The sequence below is a fragment of the Sparus aurata genome, chromosome 16 (genome assembly GCF_900880675.1).
Source record: "Sparus aurata chromosome 16, fSpaAur1.1, whole genome shotgun sequence".
Taxonomy (NCBI): Eukaryota; Metazoa; Chordata; class Actinopteri; order Spariformes; family Sparidae; genus Sparus; species Sparus aurata.
The window spans coordinates 7,750,230-7,759,785 of record NC_044202.1 but is presented as its reverse complement, the minus strand read 5'-3'; the positions used below and the strand labels follow the sequence as shown (position 1 = coordinate 7,759,785).

The window sequence follows — 9,556 nt, the reverse complement described above, 5'->3', positions numbered from 1 at the left end:
GCTGTGAGGCGATGAAGTTTTGTGGACTACGAATATTCACTTGACTTTCCCATCGCCACGGGAGGAAGTAGATTATGTCCGAAATGTCATTTTTGGTTGAACTTTTAAATCTGACTCAAGGTGCCGACTCATCCAGTGCGATGTGACTAATCCAAAGGGAACTTTCTAATTTCCATGTGTTATAACGTCTCTGTGACTCTTCATATTCCTGTAACGAGTCATCCCTCAAAACTGTAACTTGTATCTGAGTCAACTACCTGAACCAAATACCTCAAATTATAAAATTTCATAACTTAGCTACATTTCGACTTCTATGAGCCGCTGTTGTGGTGATTCTGATGCCCTTCAAAGTTGCATTTCTTTTTGTGTCCTTCAGACCGATTCAGCCCTTTTTTCCCCCCACGCAGACAGAAACCAACTGAAGACAAATGAGCACTCTCAATCACATCTTTTATTTGTAAGGCACCAGAGAAGCTTCCTTACTGCTAAAAGGTTGATTCATTCTCATTAGAATACACAGTTGCTTGTTTACATCTTTGTTTTTTATCTTTTGTTTGTTTTGTTTTTTTTGCCCCAGGTATCTTAAAATGAGACTGTGTTCATAAACACATTGAACTGGTTTTTTTTTGTTTGCACAAAAAAAAAAAAAAAAAAGGGAAAAAAAAAAAAGGATAAAACATTTACAAACCTAGAAAACAATGTTAAGTGTTACTGCCTACTGAGAGAATGGGAGAAAAAACAGGAAAAACGATATGGTATACAACATTGTGCCTCTCTTTTAACTGTAGGCTTGTAATGCACACGGACAACACCAAAATCTTCCATGATACACACACGTTAAAAAGCAGCTTTGAAACATACAAAAATGCTTTAAAAAATATGTATATTGATATATTCATATGTATACAAATTGGCCCTTCACAGCAAAAACAAACACACATACCATTCATATGTCTGAGTTTTGCCAAAGGAGGTTTTTTTTTTTTTTTTTTTCTACAGAGACTCGACGTCAGCGCAACGAGTGAAACGGATCTGTTCTCACACTCGGTATGTTAAGGTCAAATCTCCAAGGGAGGGAAAATCCTTAGCTCCCCGACACTAGCACAGACAGGAAGAAGAAAAAATCAAAACAAGAAAAAGGAGCACTGAGCCGCAACTTAAGTGCTTTTCAAATTAAAAGATACGGAGGACAAGGGATCTCGGACGTGCTCAGACGTTAAAAGGTGGGTTGTCAAAGCTCTGGAAAGCGCTCGCATTACAACAGGTGAACACCTGCGGGGGTACAGGTGCACTCACAGTCGGGTGAGCAGCAGGGAAGATGCGGTGGACACGTCTTTTAAGCTTTTTCTTGTGAATGTGACCCCGTGACACTGACGGTCGATGAGAGAGCACTGCTGCCCTCTGCTGCCTCAAATATGAACATCCCTACCTCTCAGCCACACACCTCAGCTGTGACCCACTGACTGCGTACACCAACATTATACAGATGAGAAATGAGTCACTCCTGTGTGGTGAGATCGGCTACACTGATGTTTAAATTCAGTGATGACAGAGAAGGTTAGGAACAACAAAAGGTTATCATATTGGAGTATCTTTTACTTGATCTAAATGAGCTGCAAATGTTTATTTTATGTCTAACACATTCAGAAAGTGGGCAAATTAACTCTAAACTATATTGGTAACGTAGCTGCTTAAGAACAGACGCTTCGCTTCACAAAGTTGATGCGACAAGGAGCCTCGACATCATATCCAGGAGATGATGTCAGTTAATTTGATTAAAATTCAATCCAGATGTTGGGTTGTAGGTTTTTAGAAAGTTAGAGAAATTAGCAGATGTGGATACTCCGATCACGGCATCTGAAATTTGATTTTAAAATGCTTTTAAATTTGTCATTTGTTCACCCTAGCTTGTTTAAGGACCTCTACGTATCGTTTCTTATTCAGTCAGTCCGATACTCGACATGTTTTTTTTTTGTGTGTGTAAGGTTTTTCATAACAGGAAACCAAACGTTGGTCACCCACACAAATCTCGACCGTGAGAATCATCTCTAAATCTGCTTGTTTTCTGAGGGAACGCTTGTTCGATGTCGCTTACAGAGCTTTAGCAACTCACCCCGGACACATTCTTCATTAAAACTATGGGAATTTAAAAAAAGAAAACAAGAAAAAGGGGGAGAAGATCTTCCCCCGCCGACAATCACACATGAGTTAAACAAGACAGAAAAAGACAGGTGCTTGATACAGTCTCAGTATAAACTGAAGTGTGCTAACTTACAGAAGCACAGTACATGTATTTCTTTAACAACCGTCCGGTTCTGAAGTTTAGATCCTGTTCAAGTTTGTCTTGGTCAGTTAAAGAGTGGACGAGTACGAGGAAGGGGCGGGAGCATGGGAGGGCGAGGAAAATACAAAAGGTGCTTTGAGTAAAGAAAAAAAAAAGAAAAAAAAAAAGGTTAAATTAAACAAGTGTTTTCTTCTTTCCAATCACATTCACTCGAGCACACACTGACACATTTTGAATGTCTAATTAGCCTGTCTTTAACTTCACGAAAACACAAAATAAAGTCAATTCTTTTCAGAGCTTAAATTCTTGTCATTTGAAGGTACAGTGTGAAATATTAAGCGGCATCTAGCAGAACACAGTCGGCAGAAGTATTAGTTATTAGTTTTAATCATTGTCTACTCACCTAGAAAAAAGAGCAGTTGTGTTTGTTGACCTGTGTCATGACCTTAGAACGAGCAGTTTATATCGACACAGGGAGCAGGTCTCCCTCCATGGAGGTCGCCATGTTGCCCCGCCATGATTCTACAGTAGCCCAGAACTGTCAAACCTGACACTAGTGAGGGTCTTTTGCATTTTTAAAATTTAGTGGGTGGCAGATCAGGTATATTTTACACAGATAAAACCTAAACAAAGAGGCATTCACAAGGACAGCTACTTGTTTTCAACATCTGCTGCATCAAGGATGTGACATTAAAATCTGGACACAGCCATGGAGACGGATCCCCGTTCATTCCTATGGACGCTGCTCGACTTCCTGTGATTGAAATTACCCCGGTCTAGTGTGTTGTGGGCCGACAGAGCGTGTGCACTGGAGACTTAACGCCAGTCAAGCCAAATGGATCAAATTCTGACAGTCATTTCTTGTCCGTGCGGGCCACCGTAGCCTCTGTAGCTTCTCCGGTGTCTTCGGAAATGGAGGGTTGAGTGAGAGAGTGTTGCGATCTGGAACCTCATCGCTAGATGCTGCTAAAAACTCGATATATATTACACACTGTACCTTTCAAGACAAGTCATGGTCCATGCCATGTAGCGTGCGCAGCAGCAGCAGCAGCAGCAGCAGCTAGGCCTATGAAACACAAATTAACCCTCAAAGATGGGTGTACTACCATTTGTACAAACTATAGGTTTTTAAACGCAATATAATCCCGTTTATTTGGGATTGAGGTACACAACGAAGGTAACGCATCCAGTGGTTGGTCGCATGAAGGAAAATGTTGACAAGTCACGTTGTTTCATGTTTGAGGGGTTCGAACGCACCTGACAAGTGAAATGTCCCTTTAAAAACATCCCGTTTAACATCGGACTAATATCTAATTGGTACATATTTGAATGGTGTCACTGTCCAAACAGCTCCAGGCAACGTTTTTCATTTTGGAAAAAAAAAAAAAAAAAAAGGTGGTGACGGAGCTATTGTGAGTTATAAACTGAGGGAACTTGTTAAAACTGCTGACTGTGACTGGCAGACAGGAGCCAACAAGAAACAATCAGACAGAGGCATTTCAGAGGACATAAACAAAACAAAAAAAATACTGAAAACAGATCTGATAACAAAAAAAAAAAAACGAAAAAAAAAAACAAAACATAAGAAATATAAACCTGTGAGATTCAGAGCCATGTACGGGACACTGCTGTTAGCCTTCATCCTCAGCTCTCACTCCAAATGGGAAAACATTTATCTTGGTTAAGCCTTACAACAGTGGCTTACACTAAAAAAGCATCTATTTTAAAGTCTAGAAGCCTGAACTGAGTCTATTACCACTAAATAATAAGAACATTTAACTCTCAGCCATTCAGCAGTTTCCTTCTCTGCACGTCCACAAGTTTCACCTCCGCCCTCTCTGCTCGTCATCATCCCTGCAGTTACTCCTCTACATCAACACTCAGCAGACAGGCAGCCAGACTTACATCAATCTCATTTACAGTTACAGTTTTACCTTTCTTTTTTCCGCACCCCCACCCCACCCCCACCCCCTACCCTTCCAAACCTTCTCGTTGTGTCTGCACTAGTCTGACTTGTCCCCGTCCTCTCCTCGGGGCGCTCTCTCTGCAGCCTCCCGGGCCTTGTCCTCCTTCACCGCCTGGGCCTGACCGTGGGAATAGTTGGCCAGGATGGAGGAGAGAGAGAGCAGGCCGGAGCTGGAGGAGACGGCAGGCAGGGAGGGAGGGGTGAGGCCCAAGGGCAGCGGGGTCACGGGCAGGGCCAGACCCTGGAGCTGGGACAGGTGCTGCACCTGGAGCTGTTGCTGGAAACACACACGAGGTACAAACACTGTGAGTGGGCCGTTTTATTTTCTCTTATTTCATGCTCTGGACGAACACTTCATCCATTACCTTAACTGTAGGGAGACAAGCTGGTTCTTATCTATAGAGCTTACCCGTATGATGGAGTTCATCTCAGGGGGTGTGACTTGCTTGGCTCTCTCTATGGCGCCCATGACTTGCTGTTGATGCTGGAATAGAGACAACACGGTCATACTTCATCAATCCACCTCAGATTTGGAATTATAAATATATTTTAACTAATAAAACAGTAAAACATTACGCTTGAGGAGAACAATAAGACCTCAGATGACACAAGGAAATGGTTTGATTGGTCTCCCACAACACATGACACTTGAATGGTTTTCATTTCATTACCTCTTGTGACAGGTAAGGCAGCACCTGAGCACAGATGCCATTCAGTCTCTTCACTATTTCAGCCTGAAAAGATAAAAAAAAAAAAACAAGAACCTTTCAGATCGTCATCCGACAAGATCTGAGCCGCCCTAGAAAGGATTTATTAGAGGAGACTTTAATTACCTGTTTGTGCATTTCAATGTTCAGCCCGTAGGACATTTCATAGTACTGTGAAAGAAAGAGGGAGAATTAGACACACATTAGAATAAACCGAAGCTAAAGACGCTCGCTATTTGTAAACCTACACACAAAGCATCGTTCTATAAAACGGCACACACTAGCTTGGCTACCGCTGCAAAAGAAAAACCATACACATCATTCCAAACCAGAGGATGCTTTGTTAAATCATCTTGAATTGATCGCTGGCTATCTGAGACGCTTTAAGAAGTGTATGTCAGTTGCCGATCATGTGACAAGAAGCCACAGAGCAAATCTGCGACTGTGCACAACTGGAATTATAAATGGAGACGATCTAGAAATCCTCGTTGTGCGCCTGAATTCCTCCGATTAGACCGCAGCCCAGCGCGTGAGACGTCTTTGGTATGTAACAGGACACGAGATAGAAATAAACGGCGACACTTACCATGATATAGTGACGCTGCATCTCCGACTTTTCCGATGCCAGTTTATCACACTCCAACTTCAAACTGGAAGAGAAATATTAAACCACGGAGGTCAGTACGAGGGGAAACAGATGAATCTGTTCCGTCGAGGAATAGTGACACTTTGGGAATTACGTTTACTCCACAAGTCTTTGGGCTCGATGCGCAAAACTATAAATCCACAACAAAAAACTGTGTGTTTGCTTTCGCCAGATTTATTGAGCTGTGCGTACGCCTGATTCTGTTAAATAGATCTACACTGTTAGTGATCCAGCTATATTTCCACCCCCAAAATTATCCATATATGGATAGAATCGCCTTTAAACATTTATCTCCAGGAACAGCCGCCATTACACACAAACTTTACACATGACTTTGGCCACGCACGGGGCGCCATCCATAGAGCTCGCACTGATCGATATCCTAGATACACTTAAGACGTATACATATCTTTGTTAAGGCAGTGAGCACGCCAATCAGGCGTGTGTATTAGGTGCCATTTTCCCAGCAAATGTCAAAAACTGAGCTAAAACTTTCGCTAAATAACAGATTTTTAAGTTAAAAAGCTCAAACAGAGCTAGGCAACTGTGTTTGCCATAAGAATCATAACCTACGGGAACATTTTTCAATAGTTTGAAAGTATAATAAAGTCAGTGTATGGTTGTGTTAGCGGCCTACCTGTGGTACTGTGCTTGGAGGAACTGGAACTCATCCTTGATGCGGTCACAGGAGTCAGAGGTGGTGAACTTGAGAGCTTGACCGGACTGAGAGGATGCCTGCGACACACAACAACAAGAACATGATCAGTTTTTATTTATTCACACGAGACAGTTCCTCTCAGGCCAGCAATAGAGGAATACTGTATCCAGTGGTGTACATGGCTTCATCCCGCTGCCGAAAAATCTGGATCCCTCATTTAAAGTGTGCTCGGGTTTGTTTCGAAACACTTGATTGACCTCTGAGATTAACTCTTTGAGAGGATCGCTCAAAAAGAAGGTCAGCCCCGAGGAGAGGCAGACAGCATGTTTAACTCACAACATCTGTCATTAGAAGAAAAAGAAAAAACTCAACCCCAACCTGAACTCTCTGCGGACCCGCATCGTGGTGATTGAGGAAATGTGTTTACAGAAGGCGAGATTAAAGCGCTGACCATATGTGTAAGGTATTTGGAGACTGCACTAGAAGTCTGGATATGTATAGACTACACTTAAACCATCAGTCCTGAGCTGTAATCCAGGATTTATCCAATGCTCTAAACCTCATTACTCTCTAAATAAGTGGCACAAGGGCAAGAGGTCTCCAGTGGGATTATGAGACTCAACGGAGAGGATGGAGTCGCCCCGGATACACTGAGGTCCGAAAAACTGCATCCAAAATGCACAGAATATGCAATATGGTGCTCGTCTAATGATTGATTACTTGAAAGACGTTACATAAAATATACCAAGGTTTTTGGTTCAAAATATCTCAAAATACTTGATTTTGCTACCCAGTACCAGTATTTATTAAATGTTTTTGAGGAGAATTATATTATATTTATATTAAGATATATTTTGTGTATCACAGCATCGCCTACGAATATTATGATTATTTAAAAGTTTGTTGCATGTGTTTTTATTTTGTGGAAGGTAAAAAAAATGCTCTTTGAATATGAAAAATCACAAATGATTAATTATTTATCATGATCTGAACACGAGGGGCAGAATGACACTTTACACTCGGTCAAGCGAGGGAACCTGTAAACCAAGTGCAATATTTATCTTTAACACAATACGTTATGTTTTTTTTTGTTTCGGCTGGTAAAATTGAAGGGATAACTTTGATTTCTGCTGCTTTAAAGGGGAAAAGTTTGCGCAACCCTGCTTTAGATTGTCAGGATAAACACATTGCGAGACTTCTCTGGAGGTTTTTTGGCTGTGAGTCGCAGCTATTTAACTAATTCTGCTTTAAATTCACAGCCCAGTATTTGCAGCAGTGTTTCTTATTTCACTGGCAAAATCCTTCCCCACCATGTGCCCAGATTTCTTTGTCACACTCAACTATTGTATGTGCATTTTCTGTACTTTTATATGTGTGTTGCATTTGTTCTCTTGATTGTAGCAACACAAAATTGAGCTAAACACGAAAGAAAAACACACCAACTCCCTCTTATAGACTCAACCATCAACTTAAATTAGCTGTTTTGACCAGTAGCTAGCTAGCAGCACACTGTGTTAGCAGCCACATACCGGTGAGAGTGTGTTTTAGCTCGTATTTAGATTAATTTAAAGATTTAAGATGCTCTACTATAAGGGTATGAACGTCGTGGGGAGGTGTACAGGGGTCTGGTATTGTGAGACAAGCTGACAGCAACCTGCAGCCAGCAGAGCTAACATCAGCTGTCGGCTGCTAGCTAGCGTTAGCTCAGCTTGCTCGGCTGTTTAGTTTTACTACTGGGACAAGTTCAACTAGCCAACTTACCGAGTGCCTTGATTGAGGAAACATCATGTCAGCAGTGTGTCTCGCCGTGTTTCCTTGTTCTAATCGACTAACCAGGCTAGCTGGCTAAGCTAACAGGTCCCCAGATATTATCAAATGATTGGAGACGCTATTCGCACTTTGTACTCTGTCATCGTTTATAATAACGTTAGCTAGCGTCAAAGCAGCCGGAGCCGAAGATCGTCCTCTGGTCTCCGCAGTCACACAAAAACCCGCTGCTTCCGAGGATGGACCGGCGAACAAAAAATAAAAACGCTCCTCAAAGGAACATCTGGGTTTTTTTGGAATAACGTTAACGATACACCTCCCCGGGGAAGCCCTGGATGTTGACACATGAGCCCCTGACTTTCCTCTGCTTTGAAGAGAAGAGCAGCATCACCCGGAAAACAAACCGAGCCGCGGAGGAGCGGGCGCCCCGTGTGACACAGCGCTGAACTGACGCTGCTCACAGCGGCCAGGGCCAGAGACACCAGGGCCACCGGGGCCAGAGACACCGGGGCCGGCGGGGCCAGAGACACCGGGGCCACCGGGGCCACCGGGGCCAGAGACACCGGGGCCAGAGACACCAGGGCCACCGGGGCCAGAGACTCCAGGGCCACCGGGGCCACCGGGGCCGGCAGGGCCAGAGGCACCGGGGCCACCTGGGCCAGCGGGGCAACAAGGGCCGTTCAGAAACAGGGTTACCTCAAATCATGAACATTTAACCTGATTTAAAAATATATATATAACTTTTTTAGAACGGTAAGTTATGAGGAAAAAAGTCATAATCATGAGATAAAAGTAAATATTATGAACTCAAAAGTAATAACTAGGACATACAAATCTATTTTATGATACAAAAAGTCTAAATTACAAGAATAAACTCAAATTTATGACATAAAACGTCTAAATTAGGACATAAAAGTCAATATTATGATACATTATGAGATTAAAAAGTAATAATGAGATAAAAATCAATTTTATGAATTTAAAAGTAATAATGATGAGAAGGAAATTTATATTTATGAGGTAGAAGTCAATATTATGAGTTACAAAGTCAAAAATGATGAGATAAAAGTCAATATTGTGATACAAAAAGATAAATTTTAAAATTAAACTCAACATTATGAGGTTAAAAGTAATAATTATGAGACAAAAACTCAATATTATGAGAGTGCTGTGGCCCAACTGTAAAATTGATCCCGGCCCCACTAACAGGTTAATCATGTTCCCACCAAAAACCCTTAATGCCACAGCAACTATTCAACACAACTTATAACGTACCTCGGAGAAAGAAAAAGCACAAAATTAGGAACAAAAAACCTTCATGTATGACTTCAAAAGCCCTATTTATAGATTTTTTTAGGCTGAAATAGCACCTTTCATTTGCTTGAATTTGCTAATTTTACACATTCTGGTTTTTAAAAAAGGAGATAATCCCACTGAAAACTGATGCAGGCTGCGTGTTGTTCTTGGCCCGTCATCGTCGGGGCCCAAGGTGACAGTGACACCCACAAAAAAATACTTTAAGGTGCTT

The 9,556-nt window shown here is 41.9% G+C and overlaps 1 protein-coding gene across 1 annotated transcript; it reads right to left on the bottom strand.

Moving 5' to 3' along the window:
* Positions 1–433: 433 nt before the first annotated feature.
* On the bottom strand, positions 434–8,428 carry LOC115565815 (TLE family member 5-like). Its single transcript, XM_030391352.1, has 7 exons — positions 8,023–8,428; positions 6,241–6,338; positions 5,544–5,607; positions 5,084–5,128; positions 4,922–4,984; positions 4,660–4,734; positions 434–4,527 (listed from the first exon to the last, which is right to left on the bottom strand). Exons 1-7 carry the CDS (start codon positions 8,047–8,049, stop codon positions 4,288–4,290), a joined length of 612 nt encoding a protein of 203 aa, XP_030247212.1. The 5' UTR covers positions 8,050–8,428; the 3' UTR covers positions 434–4,287.
* Between the last annotated feature and the right edge of the window lie 1,128 nt (positions 8,429–9,556).

Bases quoted from the DNA above. Each gene is read 5' to 3' on its own strand.
- LOC115565815 (XM_030391352.1), bottom strand. From the start codon at position 8,049: ATGATGTTTCCTCAATCAAGGCACTCG. The intron at 6,339-8,022 runs GTAAGTTGGCTA...TGTGTGTCGCAG, and splicing joins TTCCTCAATCAAGGCACTCG to GCATCCTCTCAGTCCGGTCA. The intron at 5,129-5,543 runs GTAAGTGTCGCC...TTTCTTTCACAG, and splicing joins TGCAGCGTCACTATATCATG to TACTATGAAATGTCCTACGG.